This window comes from Xyrauchen texanus, chromosome 17 (genome assembly GCF_025860055.1).
Source record: "Xyrauchen texanus isolate HMW12.3.18 chromosome 17, RBS_HiC_50CHRs, whole genome shotgun sequence".
NCBI lineage: Eukaryota > Metazoa > Chordata > Actinopteri > Cypriniformes > Catostomidae > Xyrauchen > Xyrauchen texanus.
Genome location: NC_068292.1, coordinates 16,461,662 through 16,484,991, shown reverse-complemented (window position 1 = coordinate 16,484,991; position 23,330 = coordinate 16,461,662). Strand labels below are relative to the sequence as shown.

General features: G+C 37.9%; 2 protein-coding genes across 2 annotated transcripts in view; both read left to right on the top strand.

The window, feature by feature from the left end:
- Positions 1-6,276: 6,276 nt before the first annotated feature.
- Positions 6,277-14,321, top strand: LOC127657722 (extracellular matrix protein 1-like). The gene is made up of 11 exons (XM_052146572.1): positions 6,277-6,410; positions 6,775-6,813; positions 7,050-7,076; positions 7,207-7,269; positions 7,391-7,456; positions 7,695-7,957; positions 8,838-9,046; positions 11,324-11,600; positions 12,018-12,235; positions 12,870-12,957; positions 13,128-14,321. Exons 1-11 carry the CDS (start codon positions 6,341-6,343, stop codon positions 13,299-13,301), a joined length of 1,494 nt encoding a protein of 497 aa, XP_052002532.1. The 5' UTR covers positions 6,277-6,340; the 3' UTR covers positions 13,302-14,321.
- Positions 14,322-14,533: 212 nt separating this feature from the next.
- LOC127657721 (phosphatidylinositol 4-phosphate 5-kinase type-1 alpha-like) overlaps positions 14,534-23,330 on the top strand; it is a 32,839-nt gene continuing 24,042 nt past the window's right edge. The window contains exon 1 of the mRNA XM_052146569.1: positions 14,534-15,321. Within this exon, the coding sequence (XP_052002529.1) occupies positions 15,270-15,321 (52 nt within the window). The 5' untranslated portion in view covers positions 14,534-15,269. The remainder of the gene's footprint in view (positions 15,322-23,330) is intronic.

Here is a 23,330-nt window from a genome sequence, read left to right as displayed (position 1 = left end):
TCGCTTCCCGCTCCCTCGCTCCGCCCCCTTGAGCTCGTACCCGTACGCTCTTTTTCCTCCCTCAGGCTTCCACGCCCGGTTTTTCTATTACGAGCTCTGTCATTGTTCACACCTGCACTCGCCCCTATATAACTCACTATCCTTTCGTTTGTTGGGGGTTGGTTATTGTATTTAGTTCCCCGTGTCTTGACCCCCGCTAGTCTCACCTAGTTTTGACCTCCCTACTCGTTACCTTTTTAGCTTGCCAGCTCCCTAGTTGTTAACTGTTTTCCCGTCCTCTACCCTCTTGTTATTGTTATTCTGATTACCCCGGCTTCGACCCCCTTGCTTTCCGTGACCACTCTATTTGCTATTGCCCTTTTGTTATATCCTCGTTCCCCGGCTCTCGACTCTACGCTTTCCCTGACCATTCTCCCTCTGGATTTTCCTTACTGTACCTTCGCCTGCTCTTTATTTAATAAAAGCAGTTTGTTGACTTACATTGTGACTGTCTCATCTTGTGTGTGTGTGTCCGTGTTACATGCATGTTTGTTTATTAGGTAACACTTAATATTTATGTTCGTTAAGAGTTCATAAAGGGGTTTGTTAATTAATAATAACTTGTTTACAAATACACTACGAATAGATATTTTGACTTTCATGGAAAGTTTCATGGAAAGTAAATCCATTATTTTGATATAAACTTGGCAAGGAAAGTGACAAGTGAGTCAAGACATTGCAGTAATTCATATAAACAAAGTCTCACAATAATATTTTTGATGCATTGTGACATAAATCACAAATTATGGTATTTTATATTTTTTATTTAAATGCATTTACTTTTTATGCATTTACAACATTACAACAATTTAAAATGCTCAATTAATATTACATGAATGTCCCCCTTTTTATTAGTGCTGTTATAACAGCATATCAATAACTTGTAATGCGTTTGTAATTTACTTATTAGTCATTAATTAACTGCTTTATAATCCTTTAACAAAGGGAACATTAATGTAAAGTGTTAGCGTTTATGAAATATTTTGGCTAATTTGATTATGATTTTAGCTAATCATAAGAGTGTAGCACATGGACCTTGCACTGTTTAAATATATTTCATGGAACTCCACAGGTTTTCTCCCAAATCAGTGCAGATAATACACAAAAGTCTGCCTTGGATGAGCAGATTTGGGCCCGCTGATAGGTTTTGCATCAACAGTCTGTGATCTTTCTCCATCATCCCTTCTACATGACAATTCAACATTTAACTTTTATTTTCTTCATCTTCATTTCTTCAGTACACAGCCCCATTGGACCCAACATGGGACCGCAGATTATTTTCTCACCAACCTTTCCAGCTATCGGCACTGATAGTGTGAATCTGAATGACCGTGACCAAAGTAATAAACAGCCGTGAATGTTGTCAGAACACACACAGGACTTTCTCTCCATCATCTCACTCAGTCTTAATATAACTCTTTGTGCTTTTACTAATAAGCTGCTCACTCTTTCATTTATATTTATATATTTATGCATTTGGCAGACGCTTTTATCCAAAACGACTTACAGTGCCCTTATTACAGGGGCAATCCCCCTGGAGGATTGAGCCTTGGTCAAGGACACAATGGTGGTGGCTGTGGGGTTTGAACCAGTGTCCTTCTGATTACCAGATTACCAGTTATGTGCTTAGACCACTACACCACCACTCCATTTATTTGTCTCTCTCTGACAATTTTTTTTGTTTTCATAATTTAGTGGAAGAAGTCCCTTTCTGACTTCTGCAATGAGGAATTCTCTGTTAAAACCAGTCACTATTTCTGCTGCCACAAGAGAGGGCAGGCCAGATGGACCTGTTTTGATAAAGAGGCTTCAGATTCTTCATACAACATGTCTTCTGAGATCACAAATGCCAACACTCCACACAAGGTCAAAGGCTTCAAATAAACTGAGCAAAAAAAAATGGAAATAAATAACTGTCCTCTCACTTTCAACTGCTTTTATTTTCAGCAAATTTAACATGTGTAAATATTTGTATGAACATAAAAAGATTCAACAACTAAGACATAAACTGAACAAGTTTCACATACATGTGACTAACAGAAATGGAATAATGTGTCCCTGAACAAAGGGGGGGTCAAAATCAAAAGTAACAGTCAGTATCTGGTGTGGCCACCAGCTGCATTAAGTACTGCAGTGCATCTCCTCCTCATGGATTGCACCAGATCTGACAGTTCTAGCTGTGAGATGTTACACCACTCTTCCAACAAGGCACTTGCAAGTTCCCGAACATTTCTGGAGGAATGGCCCTAGCCCTCACCCCCAAATCCAACAGGTCCCAGACGTGCTTAATGGGATTGAGATCCGGGGTCTTTGCTGGCCATGGCAGAACACTGACATTCCTGTCTTGCAGGAAATCACACACAGGACGAGCAGGATGGCTGGTGGCATTGTCATTCTGGAGGGTCATGTCAGGATGAGTCTGCAGGAAAGGCACCACATGAGGGAGGAGGATGTCTTCCCTGTAATACACAGCGTTGAGATTGCCTGCAATGAACACAAGCTCAGTCCGATGATGCTGTGTCACACCGCCCCAGACCATAACGGACCCTTCACCTCCAAATAGATCCCACTCCAGAGTACAGGCCTCAGTGTAACACTCATTCCTTCAACAATAAACACGAGTCTGACCATCACCTCCGGTGAGACTGTGGCAGGGCAGTGTCGCCTACCAGCCGCTGAAATGCGACGGGGTCTGAGACCACCGACCGCAAGCGGGGAGGGGCTCGCTGCCGACCGCCTGGAGGGGGAGAACCGCTGCCAGGTGCGGGGGAGACCCCTTCTGTTCCCCAAGAACGTGGCGGGGCATTCCGTCCGCCAGGGTCTGGAGGCTGCACCACAAAAAAAAAAAGAAAAAAGGGGGGTGCAAGGACTTTGGGAAGGTAGGGAAGGAATAGAATGAAGAATAGGTGGAAGCACTGAAAAAATGGTGACCGTTACTGTCACATTGAAATGAGCTCTCAAGGGAGCTGCTATTACATTTGAGGTATCTGTGACACCCATAGCTCAGAGGCACTTACTATTTTTCATCCCGAGGGTGGGAAACTGGACAAAATGGCATCTTGCTTTAGGTTTTCACTTGAGCCTTCAGAACAGGGTCAACTTGACAAAGAGAATGTAGGTGCCCAGTCATTAATTTTCCTTCCTTCCTTAGAATGAAACTCGTCTTGGTTGCCATGTCAGCACACATGTCCAATAATACATTTAGTCCACTCGAGCTTGACAAGGTTCAGGTGAGAAATCTACCATTAAAAAGGTGTTCACTGTGAATAAACTAAAAGAGTCACTTGCAGAAAATGTTTGGCTTTTTTAAAAGAGACATCCCTCTGGCTGTTCCCTAACAGCGTTCAACTGAGTGCATGAAATTCATGATGCTTGGCTCTAGTGGCTCACTTTTGTACTGAAAGCTGAAGCAGCTTCTCTCTTCTCCCGCTCGCTCCTCTGTGGCTGAGGGATCTCACGACTAGTAAGACGTGAGAGAAGGGTATATAGAGCGCAGAGATTTAATGGGGGTTGCAGGCTCAAGCCTTGCGTGCCTCCTTTTCTCCGTATAAAGTGGCTGCACATTCAGTGCTGAGCCTCAGTGAAATAGTACTGCTGAGATTGTGTTCGATGGTGAACACATTTAACTCAACCTGCTTTGCTCTTGGCAAACACATTTGTTCTAAAAGTATGCTCCTCATCAGCTCCAGAGGGACCATATGAGTGTGACAAGAGAGGATGGGATACAGAGTGTGAGGGATAGAGATAGGATAGAGAGTGTGATGGAGGCTGCGGCTGCTGTTGCCCTACTAGGCTTGCCACGGCCGAGATCTCTCCAGTCCTGACTTAGCCCGAGGGTCCCTCTTGCTTAGCAACTCAGTCACCTTCACCTCATAGTGATGTGCAGCTGTTAAGCAATGCAAGCTATTAAGAAGAATCGAGTTTTATCGGAAAGGTGTGACACTTGCCAATATGTTCAGATGCAAAGTTTCAGCAGGCTGGGGAGCCCTGTGCAATGGACATCTGTCATTTGTCACCTGCCAAGGTGAACAAACTGTGTGGTACTTCAATTACCTTGAACTGCTTGTAGTGGCTTTGGCGCTGAGAGCCTTTTGGTAAGACACCAAAGTTCATGTCCTGACTCATAAGGTCAGCACTGCAGTTGTAGCGTATAAAAACCACCAAGGAGGAGTACGGTCAAAGCCTTTGGGGGGTTTGTTTGAACTCTGTGATGAGAAACTACTATATATTCCTGAAATAAAGTCGCACCTGAATATAAGTCACATCGGGTCAGATAACCAGGGGCGTAGCACCAAATTTTGGGCCCTGGGTACAAACCATCTTGCTGGGCCCCCCTACCAAATATGTATGTATAGAAAACTGACTTCTAAGGGGCCCCCCCTGCCTCTGGCCCTGGGTACTCGGTACCCTTTACCCCCCAGTCCGACGCCCCTGCAGATAACTAGCATCACTGTATAATTTGCGCTGGCAGAGGGTGCATTGGGCAGGTACTAGGACCCGGTAGCAGGCACCCGACCTTCCTGCTTCAGCAGCTCACATGTCAGGCGCTCCATAAATAGGATCAAGATTGCCTCAGCATCTACACATTGTATCACGGCGTATAGGGGCTTGTTTTAATCGGCAGTATTTGCTCCAAGTAATCGTGTGTAAGAGATTTTCATATTCTGTTTATGTGTAATAAAAAAATTTTACTACGACAAATAAGCCTGAAAATAAAAAATCAATGCAAAAAAAAGTTCATTTTTTAAAGGTGCTATATGTAATATTTGTTATGTACTAAATCATAAAATGACCATAATATGTCATTAGAGAATCAGGAAACATGCTAAGTTGAAATACTGGCTTGTCATGAAACGATGCCACAGACAGTATATTCAACTTTGAAGTTTCCATTCAGGGCCAGAATTTCTGTTTATGTTTTGACCTGTGTGATCCCATCCACTGCCCACTCACCAGCAGTATTTCGACACTGCCGGGTTACTAGATTTGAACAAAAACACTGCGTGCTGCAGCCATGGAAGCCAGATAAGAAAACAGATTCCACCCGACCTAAAAAGTCTCGCCATCGATTTAAAAACCACCATGACCAGAGCCGTAGTAAAACAAGGATAAATGTTGGAGACATTTTCAGTTTCACTCGTTCCTGTTGCGTGTCCTCATTCTGGTAACCCGCATGAGCTTCGAGTCTGGGGTGGGGCAGACAACTCTCCAATATTTTGAATTTAGACTGCAGTACCCATTTCAAATGGTTTTGGTCAATCTTACGTATAGCATCTTTAACATTAGCAACTGTCTATCTGTCCATATTTGCAATCCTCTTTGCTACTGTATGCACTATCCTGTTCACTGACTGAATGTTTTTACTACAAGTGAGATGAAACATAATTTTATGGTCAATGAGGAGTTGCATTTGACAGCGGTCTAGAGTTTGTGAGAAGAATAATGTTATGATGCACAGAATAGTTAAACTGGTTGCATAAAATACTCTTTAGACTACTTAAAAATGCTACTACCATCTCTATGACTGTTGTTTTCATCTGTTTGGAAGCATATGTATTTTATTGTGCAGCGTATTTGACCGGCTGGTTGCGTAGCCCAAAAATTATATAAGTCCCTTCGAACTACAAAGCCAAATTTGGTCATCTTCTGTGCGCTCTGTCTCTGCATGTGCTGGCCATTGACTCTACTAAAAGAGTATCTCAAAGAAGTTGTAGTGGGCATGCGTTAAATGCATTCGTAATCGCTCACGGTCAGAAGAGTATTCTCACAAACGCAGTTGACCAGGCGCTCCACATTCACTTTCACATTCTTCATCTTTTGTTTTTTGCCATTCACATTCTTTGTGCATATCGTCACCTACTGGGCAGGGAGAAGAATTTACAGTAAAAAAGGACTTACATTTGTATCTATTTATCACGCACACCTATCATATCACATCTGAAGACATGGATTAAACCATTGGAGTCGTATGGATTACTTTTACGCTGCCTTTATGTGCTTTTGGAGCTTCAAAGTTCTGGCACCCATTCAATTGCATTGTATGGAGCTTCAGAGCTTAGATAATATTCTTCTTAAAAGCTCAATTTGTGTTCAGCAGAAGAAAGAAAGTCATACACATCTGGGATGGCATAAGGGTCAGTAAATGATGAGCAGAATTTCATTTTGGGAGAACTATCCCTTTAAGCGCCCTTGGCTCAACTAACTGGAATTTGGCTTTAAAAGCACAAAGGCGGAACCGATAGCACACACTCAGCGCTTGACTTCAGTTGAGAAGTATCTAACAGACGGCACATCACCAACCATGGGCTTCTCTCCCAGGATGGGACTTTATTTGATACTTTCACTCGTTCTTGTGTGCGATGCATCAAGAGGTAAATGCGACTTTTTTAAGCCTACATCACGCCAGAGTTTTCATGTCGTGACTCGTGTCCACATAAATATAAAGTTTTAACGTTGTCTGCAAAGAACGTTGTGAGGAATCTTGTATGTTATAGTAATATTTATAGTTATATAGTCAGTAGTTATGAGAAAGAATGTAAATGTATGGGGTGTCTACGATTATCTAATATTTTGTTTTGTTAACGGCAATGGCAGTATTTGCTTGTTTCAATCGATATATAGCACAGTTATGTAAAACACACAGACGCAGATGTTCTGGATCTTGCGTAAGTGTTATTTGTTTATATATTTTTTCCATTTTGTAATGGATAATACAGATGTGCGCTTCTTTTCCAGACATGGAGCAAAGACCTGTTACACACTTTCTGGATGAAGGTTTGTTTGTGTGATATTTTCCATTTTAGACCCAACACACACATAACATTATTGTAATCAACTTTAGATTCATTGATCTTGATAAATTATGAAACGTCATGAACAGATAGCAAATCGCAAATGCCATATTTTGACTTTATTCATCAAAACTGATTAGAGAACAAAAGCATGCCCTTGTACTTGGAAGGTTGACTGGTAGCAGCCTAACTTGATGTTTTTTTTTATTTTATTCTTAGAGATGTTTCAGGCATTTTCACCAGAAGGTAAGAGTCATTTTTTAAATGCATCTTTGGCTGTTAATCATTACCACCAAATGTATTAAAAATGACATTTATATTAACACATTTTTAAAATATGTGTAGCAAGAGAGTATGTTTTCTCTTCTTCTTTTAGAGAGGCAACTTCCGATCCAGAGACCGATAATCCATGACATTTCCAAGATCATGCAAGTGATAGGTGGACACTCACTCTCTGTTTCCCTGTTTTCTAGAGGAAAATAAACACATTTGAATTGATGCATAAGTTTGAAGGCTTTTCACATCCATTCTTGTGTTTCTTTGTGTACGTGTATGTTCAGCCTCTTCAGAGCCAGATACGAACCCGAGAGAAGACACAAATATCCACCTTGAGGATGTCACAAGAGGTACAGTTGTTGAATGCGGGATTATAATGTGTTGGAAATTAGCATAATGCTTATTTTTACTTTCACTATAATAGTATATTTTTGCTGCATAGTGACATACTGTAAATCACAAATTTGTATGAGCAGGTTTGGGCCTGCTTATAAGTTTTGCATCAACAGTCTGTGATCTTTCTCCATCATCCCTTCTCCATGACAATTCAACATTTAACTTTTCTTTTCTTCATCTTCATTTCTTCAGGACACAGAGTTTTTAGTCCTCGCTCTATAAGACTGAGACTGCAGATTATTTTCCCACCAGCCTTTCCAACTATCGGCAACCACAAAGATATCTGTAAATTTAGTAAAGCTCCAGTCCGATACCCTAAAGACCTATTTCCTTCGAGTGGCTTTGGTAGTGAACGTCGGAGAGCTGCTGCTGTCAATCAACTTCAACCGTGGTATGGTGTGTGCTGTGGCCTTAATCAAACACCGGAAAAGCAAATCTGTTGTGCTAAACAAGCGGTGAGAATACCCAAATCATACCTTGTTTATAAAGAAACTTTCATGTTTTTATGTTGATGGGTTTAAAGTAATAGTTCAAAATTCTGTCATATATTCACCCCAGTTTTTAACGTTTTGCAATGCCACTGTGATTGACCTTCTCAGATAGCACTCAAGAACATGCTAAAGAGTGTGTGGGTCCTTTTTTTAGCCATCCCAAACTCGTATGATTTGTAAGTCAATAGGGTCAAAAAGTTTTAAATTAAAAAGGACATAAAGACAGAATAAAATGAATCCATACAACTCGAGTGGTTTAATCTATGTCTTCTGAACTGACACAATAGCTCTTGGTGTGGAACAGACCCAAATTCACTATAGATCTCCATAAACTGCCTTTGTATTGCTAAATCAAAAGCAAAAAAGATGTAATACTTGTTTAGTTTCCCCTTCTTTCCCCTCAGCTTGACTACAGCAGTTGCATAATAATATAATAATGTTGTACATTTATCATAATAACTTACTGCATTCATTGACTTTCCTTGTTTTAAAATTGCTCAGTTTGCAATATAACAAAATACACGGTCAGGAGAATATCTGTGATCTGTTGTGCTCCATTTCTTTAGCTGAACTCTCTCTCTCTCTCTCTCTCTCTCTCTCTCTCTCTCTCTCTTTGCTTTCCTTCACTGTTTGGTCTTTGGTGAGAAAGTATCCAAAACACTGATAGTGTGAATCTGAATGACCGTGACCAAAGTAATAAACAGCCGTGAATGTTGTCAGAACACACACAGGACTTTCTCTCCATCATCTCACTCAGTCTTAATATAACTCTTTGTGCTTTTACTAATAGGCTGCTCACTCTTTCATTTATTTGTCTTTTCTTTTTTTTTTTTTCATCATTTAGTGGAAGAAGACCCTTTCTGACTTCTGCAATGAGGAATTCTCTGTTAAAACCAGTCACTATTTCTGCTGCCACAAGAGAGGGCAGGCCAGATGGACCTGTTTTGATAAAGAGGCTTCAGATTCTTCATACAACATGTCTTCTGAGATCACAAATGCCAACACTCCACACAAGGTCAAAGGCTTCAAATATAACCCCAATACTTGCAAAGGGTAGGTTTCTCCTGGAGTATCAACAGTGTGTTTTGGTTTAAAGGTGCATTCTGTAATGGTTTTCTCATTAATAATTTTTTACACCTAAAGAAATGAATTGTAATTTGAAACAGATGAACTAAATCATATTTACCCAGATGAGATGAAGACTCCAGTCATATCAGTAGCATTATAAAAGCTGTTTTAATGATGCTGCATCCATGCCCTTAGATGTCTTACACTTAGAAGAAAGAATTACTGAGTGCACCTTAAAAGGCAATTTAAAAACGAAATGAATTTATGTTTGGTAATCATTCAAACATTTTGAATGTAACAGAATTGTGTACAGAAACACTGAGAGAATCAAGAGTTTGATTAAACTGATTAGACAGTATGTATTTTCTAGTTTTAGACATGCTAAACAATTTCTACAATTTCAGTTGGAAAACAATGCTGGTGTTTATTTTGAATTTCTATAAGTCATGATCTCACAACTATGTTCTCAAGTCATTGTCTTCCTCTTGATCTAGTTTACAGATCTATTTCTTCTCTTAACCCTTAAAAGTTTTTTAAAATTGTATAAGAACTGTATTCACAAAAATATAATATTTAGGAGCAATGTTTTAGGCCAAGGATTTTTTGACACAATCAATATTTTATTGTGAATTTGATATGGTTTTAATCCCATTATTGTTTATACCACATGGTAAATGGTCACACCAAATTATATGGTTAACTATCTATTCAATACACAATAAATTCCATTCAACTAACAGAATAAACTTGTTTTCTATAACTATTGTAGTAGTATCTTTTCTCTGCTCTCAGTCTATAATTATATACAATTTAAGATGGTACACAGTCATTTATTCTGGAATAATACAACAGTATACAACAGAAAGTACAACATGTTACCAAGAATAATTAAATAGAAGCACACTAGTCCTCTTTTTAGCACACTTTAACAAACTTTTCCTTTCTTCTAGCAAGATAATTAGCTCTTGCAGGACAGATTTAACACATTTAATATTTGTTTGTAATTGAGCTGCAACAAATTAATGAATTGCTCAAGATTGTTAATAAATACACAATTACCTATTTGAAAGTTCATGCTATTGATTGTTTTTTCATGTATTTCTCATTAAGAAAGAGACACATCTATTATGGACAATGCTCTCTAATTTAGCTTTTTAAGTTTTAAAATTGACAGCCACAAAATTTGTCTTTTGCATTTTCACCAATTGAAGCTCTCACAGCTAATTAGGTGCTAAGATCTATGTATCTATGTAAGACTTATGTGTGGATTGATTGTTGTATTATGATCACCTGAAGATTTGTAGCGTGTTCTTTCTATTTAACTATTGAGATCAAGTTCATTGTTACACTGATGAAGGCAGATGGCCGAAACCTTTGTATTTGTATATCTGCTGTTTGAGCTTAATAAATGTATTTTTAGATTTAGCATTTTCACCACCAAAGTTTACTAGCAAATGTATTAACAACAACACACACACACACACACACACACACATATATATATATATATTTGCATATACAGTTTCATGTTTATTGTTTTATAAGGTGATACCACATGACATACAAACTCAATTCACAAAAGTTTTAACCCCCCGCAACCCCAAATGTCAAAAAACCTTTGACAGTCTCTTGCATAATGTTACTTCTGGTATTTATTATTATTATAATTATTATTTATTTATTTGACAAAAAGTCTCAAATTGAGGTTTTCTTGTTGGTTGCCACATCATACTCCTTCAGCCAAAAATTATTAATATATTAAGATATAACAATTTGAATCCAGATGCTTTGCAAGTTTACCTGAGACACTTTTGAAATTATTCCAGATTAAAATGTGAAAATATTTACATTCATTTTCAAATACCAGTCATAATTTTTTGACCGTAAATACGTTTTTTTTTTTTTTTTAAATGATCAAAAACTATAGGCATCCTTCTTGTTTGTATAAAAATTATAAATATGAACAATATTGTAAATAAAATTGTTGAAGAATTGTATAAATAAAAACTTTAGTGAGTGAATATATGAGAAAGGCTTCAGATTTAAGGCTGTGGGTCTTTTTTCAATGGCAGAAAATTTAGTGGGACAGAAAAAGTATGTGTCACCTCATCAACTTAAAAAAAGACATTAGTCATCCTCAACAATAGCTCACTTCTAGTTTTAGTCAATGATGTTACAAATAGTCACTCGTTTTCCCATGAAAATTGGGACATTCTTGCATTAGAAAGTATTAATACTTCCACATATGCTCAATTTCCACAGTCTTTCATCATCCAACTCATTAGTGGCTTCCCCAAGAGCACTTAAGAAGACGACTGGAGTTCCAGACATCAACTTTCCACTTGGCCGTCCTGATTCCTCAAACATTGCACTGATCTGTGCTCATCGTAAGATCCGGCCCCGCTACACCCCCAATTGTCTTCCTCGCACTGGCTATGGCTTGCTGGCCCATCAATCAAAGGCCATCAATGTCCTGGAGAAAGAATTTACCCAGTGCTGTAAAGAGAAAAATGGTGTACAACGCTGTGCTGAAAGAAAGGTGAAGAAAATCTAATAATGACAAATGATTCCTCCCAAACAGCATATACTATCAAGAAACTATCCAGAGATTTGATTATTTTAGGAGTAAGATACATTAAGTTAATAGATATTCACTCTTGAATACAGTTCTCACAGAAACAGTGTAATTTAGGACTCTAATTTGGTTGCCATAATTATCCGCTTTGAAAGTGCTCATTGTGTTCCAGTGTCATTGAGTGAGTGGGTGTGTGTGAGCTGATTCACTTCCAACACACCAATTACAACAGGAAACTTTTCCCTCACAAAGAGATCTTAATGCTGAGTGTAAAATGAATTTACCACAACTAAGTAAATATAGGCCTAACCATGTCTAACCACCATGCCCACTGAGATATCAAACTGAAAATAGAATTTTTATGGAACTGTTATGTTTTAGTGGAAGAGGATGGTGGATATGTTTTGTAAAGTGGAGAAGAAAACCAAAAGAAAGCAGTTCGAGTGTTGCGAAAAGAAGAAAGGAGAAGAGCAGTATGCCTGTTTTGCATCTGCTGCTCCAGATCCAGGGTACAGCTTTATCGATGGAGTATTCACCCCTCTTGCGGCCCCTCCCACCATCAATGCATTCTGTGATGTGTCCACAACCATCCAGAACATGTAAGAATCTCTTTATTCCATGTTTGAGCTATTCAAAGAGCTTGAAATTGCCTTTACTGTAATACAGCCGGGTCCCGGGTAATGATTTCTAACTTAAATGCTAAAAATCAATGTGCAACATGTGCACTGACATCGTATTTCTTTTTTCAATTCAGCAACCTTCTTCAACAACTGTTGTTTATATTGAGAAACATACAGTTCTTAATATTCTGGGACCAAAATTTTTTATCGTGATTTATTATTTAAATAAATAGCTCCTAGCTTCTGTTAACAGAAAGTTTGGAAGCCTTGGAGATAAAAAGGTTTAGAACCACTGCTGTAAGCGACAGAGTTTTATTATCTATGTTTAGCACTATTTCCTTTCAGACATCAGGGACAATGTGTGCTGGTCAAACCAAGGATATTTGAAAAATAGATGATCTGAGTGACTGGTTATGAGGTTTATCTTCAGCACAGCACAATGTTGGTACAAGGACAACAAAAATATCTAAAAACATTCTTGTTTTTCGATTTAATTTGAAGACCACTTATTTTGGGCTTTACCAATAAACAGGAAACAGTGGTTTCTGGAAAAGAAGGATATGCCTAAAATATTCCAAGTATTAGTCACTCAAATTTAATTTGCAACCCACAGGACTAGTTTCCCTTTCTCAGTGGATCAAATGGTTGAACGGTGCTGCTCTCTAGTGTTGCAGGAGAGACCTGCATGCATAGATGCAGAGGTAAGCTCAAGCTTTGTTAGTTATTTTCTCCTTTGTGCACGTTCACTCATTAAGGGAATGCATACAAGTTTAAATACAGTAATTGCTGAAAATGCTACTTTTTGTCTCTTTAAACATCCCAGCTCAGATCAATCATATGAATAACAGTCAGCAATATTCTTCTCTTGCAGCTTGACAGCCACGTGAATGATGTGTGTAAAGTGAGTGAGCTGGTGAAGCCTCATTGTTGTGAACCCAATGTCAAAAACCGTACAAAATGTGCCACAAAACTGCTCCTGCGCTCCATGGCCAAGGCAAACAAAATCAAAGACTACGGGAGGAAGAAATGCCCCCTCTACTCCTAGCTTCTTTTATCTAGAGTTAATTTGAGTTGTGATTCAAGCAGAATCCTGATATTACAAATGTGGAGAAGTTTATACAGAGCACACACATTTTAATATACTAACCACGGTTCAAGGAATGAGAATGATAAATTGTTTTGCAAAACAACTGAAAATGGGAACAAACTGATTTTCAATTGTTTTGGAGTGAAAATGTAATTTTTTTAATGCTGGTTTGTTCCAATCATTTTTTTTATGAAACCAAAGCCAAAGGGTTTATAGACATTTTTTGGAATTACACCAATTAATTTTGTCAGAAAAGATGAAATGTGCTGAAGGAAAATGCTGCATCACACATTTCTTTGCCTAATTTTCCATTGTAGGTCCTAAATCTTTGGATTTCTCTCTTCTTTTTTTTCTTCAACTATGTGTTTAGTATTACATTCTTTTACTAACATGTGTTCATTTGTGGTAAATGCATAATTTTGAAACTGATAGTGGAGCGTTTTTTTGTGTGTGTGTGTGTGTGTGTTCCTTGACTTATTGCCCACTCTGTTATTGGAAGACACAGTATAGGGAAAAATTATATAATTTTAAAATTCCAATATATTTATGTTAACAGAAATAAAATTACAAATGCAGTATGTTTGCTAGATATCATTCACTGGCCATAGTGGCTAATTTTATCTACTGCATGTCCACGCTGTTATTGTCCATCCTGACTCTGCTCATTTAACAGTATGGACAAAGTAATTTATCTTGACCTGTGTAACTTATAAAATCTGTCCCTAACATAAAGACATAAATCCGAAAAGGCACCAAATTGTACAAATGACCCTTATGCCAGTTCCACTTAATGTTTATTTCTTTTAATATTTGTTCTAAAGTGTTTTTATTTTATTTGTTTATTTTTGAGAGAAAGATAGAGCGAGGTTTTTGTTTATTCTTTTTTATTTTCCATAAAAAACTGCTTAGACTGTTCAAATGTTGTTGTTCCATTCATGAATTATAACAAATAAAATATGTAATAAAGGCCTGTTTGAGCCAAAACACCTTCTGTTAGTTAAAAATATAATAATAATTTTGTGATTGCTTGTTCTTCTCAGAGCCAAATGAACAACAGAATCTACATTTCCAGCATGAGCACAGGCACAAATAAACTACAATAATCTCTTAATTTAACTTAATCTACATTGTAATCATCTGTGTGTGTGTGTGTGTGTATATATATATATAGGCCTATATATATATATGGATGGATGGATGGATGGATGGATGGATGGATGGATAGATAGATAGATAGATAGATAGATAGTGTGCTCACTCACAAACACGTTGGGTTTTCATGTTTTATGAGGACTCTCCATAGACATAATGGTTTTTATACTGTAAAATCATAAATAAGTAGGCCTATGATTTATACGCCTTTTCATAATGGGGACCGACTTCTTGTCAAAATGTTCCGGTTTTACTATACTTGTTGGAACATTTGGTCCCCATAACGTAACACACGGACACACACACAAACAAACAAACAAAGAAGTCTTATTAACTTAATAACTACCATTACAATATCGCGCATGCTTATAGTCTGTCTTTCCCAAGACGTTGTCTATTCTGTGAACAGTTCTGTCTTGTTATTTTTAGCAGGGTGTAGCCTACATTAAGGCTCGGCGCCTGGGTTTCACACACATGAATGGGGAAGCAACAAGGCAAGACTGTGTATTCATCAGTATATTAAATATAACTTGTTATATTTAAATAGTATATACGAGTGCCTCACCTTTGACCATTAGTCATTGTAAAGTAATGTTAGTAATAATGTAGTTTCTGTATGAAGATAGTTGGCAGAGACGGTGTTTGTGATGATCTGAGTGGTCATTATAGACACAGATAATAAATAGGTCGGTGTCAGTAGTGTACAAGAGTCAGTACAAGCGGAACCGGACACCCTCTTCGGTCTGTCTGTGGTATCGGGTCCAGTTATCCCGAATGAAAATGGCGTCCGCCGGGCCACCCGACACGGGCATATCTGCCCCTCCAGGTAAATAAAAACATTAGCTTTATATACTGATCAGTTCTGTTAATGGCTGATAGAGTCATGTGTGTGTGTTGTATTTCCATGTTGGTCTGTTGCTATGGATCTGTGTTTTGTTTGCTTCAGTCAAGCCTTTTGTTCAACAACAATAACATAACACATTTAATCAATGTAAGTTGCTAGTGGGTAAACATGTAATACCCGTAACTAATCAGATGTGTGCATGTGTGGTTATCTGAGTTTAGTTTTACGTTTTACATGTTTCCCCCCTGAAATTATCACGATCGATGATGTGGCTATGTGGCTAGCATGCTAGATGCTAACTAGCTGATCATATAAAATACCTCACATAGCTGATATTAAATAACTTAAACGTATAAATAGAGGTCAGTTAAGTTTAGTTGTTGTTGTTATTATTATTATTATTCACATTAAACTGAGTTGTTTTGGTTATTTGAACGAGCCATCTTGGCCATTTTCTCTCTATAACTGTCTTTGTCGAATTTGCACATCAGCACACTTTCTTTATGGAAATGACGGATATATAAACGGTTTAAAACTAATTTATCAAATTGCTTTACCTACAGATCGCAGAAGAAAGAGAGAACGTATTTTTATATAGCAGCGTTCAGCAGTTTAGCTGTATTGTCTGTATCATGAGAAATTAAGTTTATTTGTATCCTTTGTTAGGATATCAACAGTTTATTTAAATTAAATAATCAAAATGGTGTTTAAATAAATGAATTCATTACATCTTTAATCAAATGGAAATATAACAACTAATTTTCAACATAATGCTGTATTATTATTATTATTAGCCTATTATTATTATCAGATTAAAACTAAGCCGAAAGCCTAACCATTAGTGGAGTAAAATTGTACTATTAGAAGTAAAAATGAAACCTTCGGATCGCGCTCGTTATTTATTATGCTGACGGGATTATTTCCTGCTGGCAATTTGGGATCTGAACCTAGGTCTCCTATGCCACTGACATGGTCACGCCACAGGGGAATGTAAACACTCTGGAGTCGACGCAAAGATGTCTGATCGAGTCGGCATATTGTGACCAATCCTAGGGTACTGGAACTCTCGAAAACAACATGCGGACTTCCTGTGTGATCATGTTGAATCATTAGAAGTGTATAGGCTTTGTCTTTATTCAGGCAGCCAATTAAGCATGCAGTTAGTTGTATGTGCGTGCATATGGGCTGGCGTTCTGAAATGACAGGGTGAGACATTGTATGCTACCCTTTTCATACATCTCTCCAACTGTTCATTAGCCTTGTGATTTATTCATGTTTGTCCTCAGACTAACTTTGACAACCCCTAATATCCTCTCACATACCTGGATCTGCTGGACATTGAGATACAGTGCTGTGAAAAAGATGTATTTTATTTTTGTGTATTTGTCATACTAAATTGTTTTAGATCTTCAAACAAGATAAATCATGAAACAAAGGCAACCTGAGTAAACAAAAAATACAGTTTGTGTGTGTGTGTGTGTGTGTGTGTGTGTGTGTGTGTGTGTGTGTGTGTGTGTGTGTGTGCGTGCGTGCGTGTATGTATGTATATTGAAGTAAAAAAGTTATCTAATACCTATATCACCTAAAAACTAACTGCTCACTTAAACTTAATAGCTGGTTCTGCCTCATTTGGCAGCAAAAACTGCAACCAAATGCTTCCAATAACTGGAGATCTGTCTTTCACAACACTATGGTGGAAATTTGGGCCACTCTTCTTTGCAGAACTGCTTTAGTTCAGCCACATAGGGCTGGGCGATATGGCCAAAATGTTTATCACGATAATCTTTTTCATATTGTTCGATATCTATCACAATATACATTTACACATTGCACTTTCTTTTTTTTTTTATTTCAAAGTTGACGAAAGAAAAGAAAAAGAAAAAAAATTCTGAACAGTCAAAATGGTCTCTACAAAACTGCACAGGGGGTCCAGAGACGGCCAAAGCAGTGGGGTCTGCGGGATCTTTTACCAAAATCTTTAAATATTTTATAGTTTATCAATTGAAAATGAATGTTAAAAGATCAACTGTTTGTTCAGAAGAATAGTGACAGCAGTCCAGTATTTGTTGGAATATTTTTACATTAAAATGAAATATTTTTTTATATTTCTTTAGATTCAGATACCCAAGTATGGGGGCATAGAAGCCCTTGTGACTGTGGAATGATGCTGAATGTGGGTTCAGGGATGTCCCGAGAGAAAATTTAGAAAACGTTTTTTAAAACATGTAAAAAACATTTGTATATTTTCATTAAAGTGAGAGACTAGTCTACCAACTAGTAATTTTAGTATTTCCTTATCCATTCCAGACATCTAGTTAATTTTCACAAAATTAGAACCGAAATAGATTTGTTTATTCGATTTGATTATTATTAAAGGCTCGTAACATGCTGATTAATAAAGATACATTTAGAAGGGAAAAACATTATGGTCTGAAAGGAGCTTTGAAACCACGTTAACTCATGCGGTGCTTCGTGTCTACACACATGCAGGGAAAAGAGGCAACATGTGCGGAGCGGGACAGGGCAGAAATGATGCATGTTTGGTGCTAGAGAACAATTTTCAAGATTACAGCGCAGAAAGATCAGAGCTGTTGTCCACATCACTGTTGTTCTGTCGTGCTCTTCACTAGAGACAATGAAAGAGCGCAACCGTTGTCATGAAGTCTTGCTGTGCGGATGGAATCAAACGTAGCCTAATCGTTAGCAAGGCAGCTAGCATTTAGCAAGTTCATCCAGTCTGACCATACATTACCACTGGCGCATTGTGAGCGAAGCTGAGAGCGTTTTCAATTCATTCCTATGAAAGCCGAGCATCATGCTCGCAAGGTGGATCGTAGGATTGGCAGCGGTGCGGAGCAAGATCTTTCCTAGCGCTGTGAGCACCTTTGAGCGGATTTCTTCTGCCCCAGTGGAAACGCAGCCTGAGAAAGCCGAACTGCTTGTGTTTTAGCGACACGCAGAAAATATCCAAAATTCCTCAAAAGCTTATCGTGGATTTTCTTTATCGTGATATATATCGATATTGTTTTCTCGCTCAGCCCTGCAGCCACATTGAGGGTTTTCATGCATGAACTGCCCTTTTAAGGTCCTGCCACAGCATCTCAATTGGGTTCAAGTCAGGACTTTCACTAGACCACTCCAAAACTTTAAATTAGCTTCTTTTGAGCCATTCAGAGGTGGATTTACTCTGCTTTGGATAATTATCTTGCTGCATAATCCAGTTGCATTAAGCTTCAACTCACGGACTGATGACTGACCATTCTCCTTTTGGATTTTGTGGTAGAGATCAGAATTCATGTTTCCCTTAATTATTGCAATTCACCCTGGCCTTGAAGCTCAAAGCATCCCCACACCATCACACTACCAACACCGTGCTTCTCCGTAGGTATGATGTTTTTTTTATGGAATTCTGTGTTTTATGCCAGATGTAACGGGACCCCTGTCTTCCAAACAGTTCCACTTTGGACTCGTCAGTCCACCGAACATTCTCCTAAAAGGTTTGAGGATCATCAAGGTGTGGTTTGACAAAACTGGCAGAAGAAAATTAATGTTCTTATGAGTTAGCAGTGGTTTTTGCCTCACTACTCCTCCATGGGTGGCATTATTGGCCAGTGTCTTTCTGATAGTGGAGTCATGAACCATGACCTATATGATGCGAGAGAGGACTGCAGTTCCTTGGATGTTGTCCTTGGCTTTTTTGTGATTTCCTAGATGAGTCGTCGCTGTGCTTTTGTAGGAATTTTGGAAGGTTGGACACTTCTGGGATGGTTAACTACTGTGCCAAATTTTCTCTATTTGGAGATAATGGCACTCACTGTGGTTCTTTAGAGTCCCAGAGCCTTTTAAATAGCTTTGTAACCATTCCAAGACTGATGTATTTCAATCACCTTTTTCCTCATAATTTCTGGAATTTCTTTTAACCTTGGCATTGTTGGCTACTGGGTGAGACATTTTAGCCAACTTTATGCTGCTGAAAAAGTTCTATTTATGTGTTGATTTGATTGAACGGGGGCTGGCAGTAATCAGGCCTGTTTGGCTGACGATTAATTATCAAACAAATAATTGCAAATATGATGTTTAATTGTCTGTTAGGTCTTTGAAGAACATGATGATTAATTGTCATACAAATTGTCAATATGTGTGCTACGTGCACACACATTTATACAAATTTAGTGTGGGTCATATAATAAAATAAGGGTATGTGATTTCCTTTTCAGACTTCAAAAATGTATGAATGACAATCAGATATTAAATATATAAGTATACATTTTATAATAATTAAAATAATATTTTAAGTATCAAAATATTCCTAAATAACTATAATAGGCTATATCTTTATTTTTTGTCAGATTTAGGGTCTGTTCCAAAACTTAGTGAGCTGTCTCCAGAATACATAGTCAACTGTCTTCTATGGCAGCATCCTGCCTGAAATGATGCCTCATAACAAGAGAGCAATTTTGAATGATGATTACAGGTAGCAGCTCCGTGCATCATTCAAATAGCGCTCCTCTTGCGCAGCACAGACTTGCAATTGATTTCAATACATGTGTTGCGACTTGCAAGAGAGATTATGCTGTCTTCTAATGAGCCATAATATGCATGGCACATACACTTTGGGTAAAATAGTCAGTTTTGTGTCATATTAAACATTTATTTATCAATACTTTTCAGTATTGAATGGATTATAAGTGTATTTATAATAAAAAAAATTCTCTAGTTTCGTCCACAATCTTGGATTTATTTTTCCACTGAGCTCATCACTGTGCATTCTGGGATCACCTTCCGGGGGAAGAATACATCTGAATCTTACCTTAGAATTGAACCAAAACGAGATATCTTAAGAGGCAGCATAATTAAGATACGTACCTTTTGGAACAGCCTTCACGTTGGGAGTGTGCTTTTTGATTATAATTATGTCTTACAAATGCTGCCTCCGGAGGAAGATCACTAGTTTAAGGAACAAACCTTTATTTTCTATTTTACGTTTTCACCTTTCACACACACCAGTGAGCTGCTCTGTGTGATGTTTGTGATGCAGATCCATGAGGTTTTTATTAATCGGCTGCTTTTTATTTAGTAAAAGGATCTCTGTGCTTCGACAGCTGTGCTACACAACACTTTAATCACTGGTGAGTGAAATGTTAACGTTTACTTGCCAGTGGCTGATAACGGACATGTTTTAGTCACATAGCACAAAATGTACTTGCATATGCAAGTGATTAACTCGCAATGTTGAGGGATCATTTGCTGTTACACTTATTGTTTAAAGTGAAACCGGAGCAGTATTTCCCACAGGATTTTGTGAGACTGTGGTGGGTTGACCTTGGACCCTCTTGGGGGGTCTTGTGGCATGCACCTCAGTAAGAAATTTACATTTTAAAGTTAAATGCATCAATCTGGAGCACATTGAGAGCAAAATTAAGAGGATCGATCTATGAAGAACATTCTCAACGATTCTCAATACTAGCTACAAAACCACTACAAATAATAACACTTAACTAATTTTCTAATTATGGAAGAAGGGTTTCAAGTTCTTAAGTAATTATTCAAGACTAGTAAACAGTCAGTAATAAAATAACAATAATAAAACCCTGCAATGAATAGAAATAGATAAAAAATGGGGGCCTGGGTAGCTCAGCGAGTATTGAGACTGACTACCACCCCTGGAGTCATGAGTTTGAATCCAGGGCGTGCTGAGGGACTCCAGCCATGTCTCCTAATCAACTAAATTGGCCCGGTTGCTAGGGATGTAGTCACATTGGGTTAACCTCCTCATGGTCGCTATAACGTTGTTCTCCCTCTCGTTGGGGCACTTGGTGAGTTGTGCGTGGATGCTGGTCTATGCCAACACGCCACCACGAGGAGCGCATAGGGAATTGGGCATTCCAAATAATAGAACCGAAAATACAAATTAAGAAAATTCTGTGCTTTTACGTTTGACGTTGTCAGAACCACTGGTAATAATGTTAATGTTAGCTAACGTTAGATTAACATTAATTATCAATGATATCCCGATGCTGTTGTACATTTGATAATGATAAAATTGTGTTTGGACAAGTGGATAACTGCAGTGAACTGTAACGTTAATGTTACCTCAAAGTGAAGTTGTGCCTTGGTGTCTCGGATGCAGCAAGTGTGTGAGCAAGCGTGCGGGTGATGGGCTGACTAACTAAGAGTGAGAGATGCTTTGCCAAAGCAATGGCTCAAAACACAACATTAGAGATTTTGTATGTTACTATGAGAAGTGTAAAAATATGTTTGTTTCACTATGAAACTGTGGCGGGACAAATTAGACTGGTCGCCACAATCTCGGTAATTAATGGGAAACACTGCAGAGCGCTTTTGCGTTCATTATCACAGTTTTCATTTGTTTGTTTTTTTGTGGAAGTTTGCTGACAGCTCTTGAGTGTGTTTGTTGACACACAAACACTGTGCTCATGGCATTGATGCAGCTTCAAATTCCCTTACTGAGGCATTAAAATGTGATTGGAATTTGAATGCCCAATAATCGCGATTATCTCATATAACCGCAGTAAGATCATATAACCACGATCTGACGGTTATTTAATAATCACGACAGGCCTATCAGTAGGTGTCTGGGAAAGCATGTAAGAATGGGTGATTTACATTCCATACAAGACTTCTCAGCAATACATGTGTCATCTCTCCCAAAGACATGATCATGATAGTGGTTTTCCATCCATTAAAAAAAGCAGTGCTGTTAAAATGCCTGGGTTTGTCTGCTATGGAAAAAGAACATTTTAAGATCTTTTTTTCTGCTGCGATCCATTTGTTGTAATCCTAAATATGACTTTATATGTAATGTAGGCTATCTGATATAGCCTATCTGCGGTGTGCTGTTCAGACTGCAGAGAATACATGTGCTATTGTTGTTGTTTGGACTCTAATCTTTATAGTGTGTAATAAAACCAAGCTCTTGGCAGGGTTATGGATGCTATGCTGATGCTTTTCAGTCTGTTTGTTTTGATGACAGGCAGACATGCATTGTTTTGCGATTCTTGCAAATAAAAAGTAAATGTAAATAATATTTTGTGCTGCATATTGTCATTATAAATATATATATATGTATGTATATGTATATGTGTGTGTGTGTGTGTGTGTGTGTATATATATATATATATATATATATATATATTTGTTATTTGTTGCTGTTATTTTTTTAGCAAAATGTCCTCAAAGCATGCTGTGATGGTCAGCTGATTGCTTGGCACCCCTGGTGTCATGACAGATTTTGCCCCATGACACTGTCACATAGTTACATGCACTGAGGTGAGCTGGAGGTTACAACAATTTTAAAACGGGCATATTTTAATTATTAGTGCATCGCAATGAAGTTGCTAGGTGGTGATTCTCACAAAACCTGTCAAGAAAATTACCTGTCCATATTTAATCCCAGAAAAGAAAATTTGTATTTATATATACACATACACACTGCGGACAAAAGTTTGGTATAATGTACGGTTTATTTCTCTTATGGAAAAGAAATTGGTACTTTTAGTCACCAAAGTAGAATTCAACTGATCACAATGTAAAGTCAGAACATAAATAACATGAAAAATTACTATCATAATTTGAGAAAAACTACTTAAACTAATTCAAAGAGTTCTCATCCAAAAATCCTCCATGTTCAGCAAGACATCTTGGTGAGGTATTCATGTAAACACAGAGAGTGATATTTTGGCCGCCAGTGTGAAAAAAATGTATGCATATATATACATATATATATACACACACACACACACTCACCTAAAGGATTATTAGGAACACCTGTTCAATTTCTCATTAATGCAATTATCTAATCAACTAATCACATGGCAGTTGCTTCATTGCATTTAGGGGTGTGGTCCTGGTCAAGACAATCTCCTGAACTCCAAACTGAATGTCAGAATGGGAAAGAAAGGTGATTTAAGCAATTTTGAGCATGGCATGGTTGCTGGTGCCAGACGGTCTGAGTATTTCACAATCTGCTC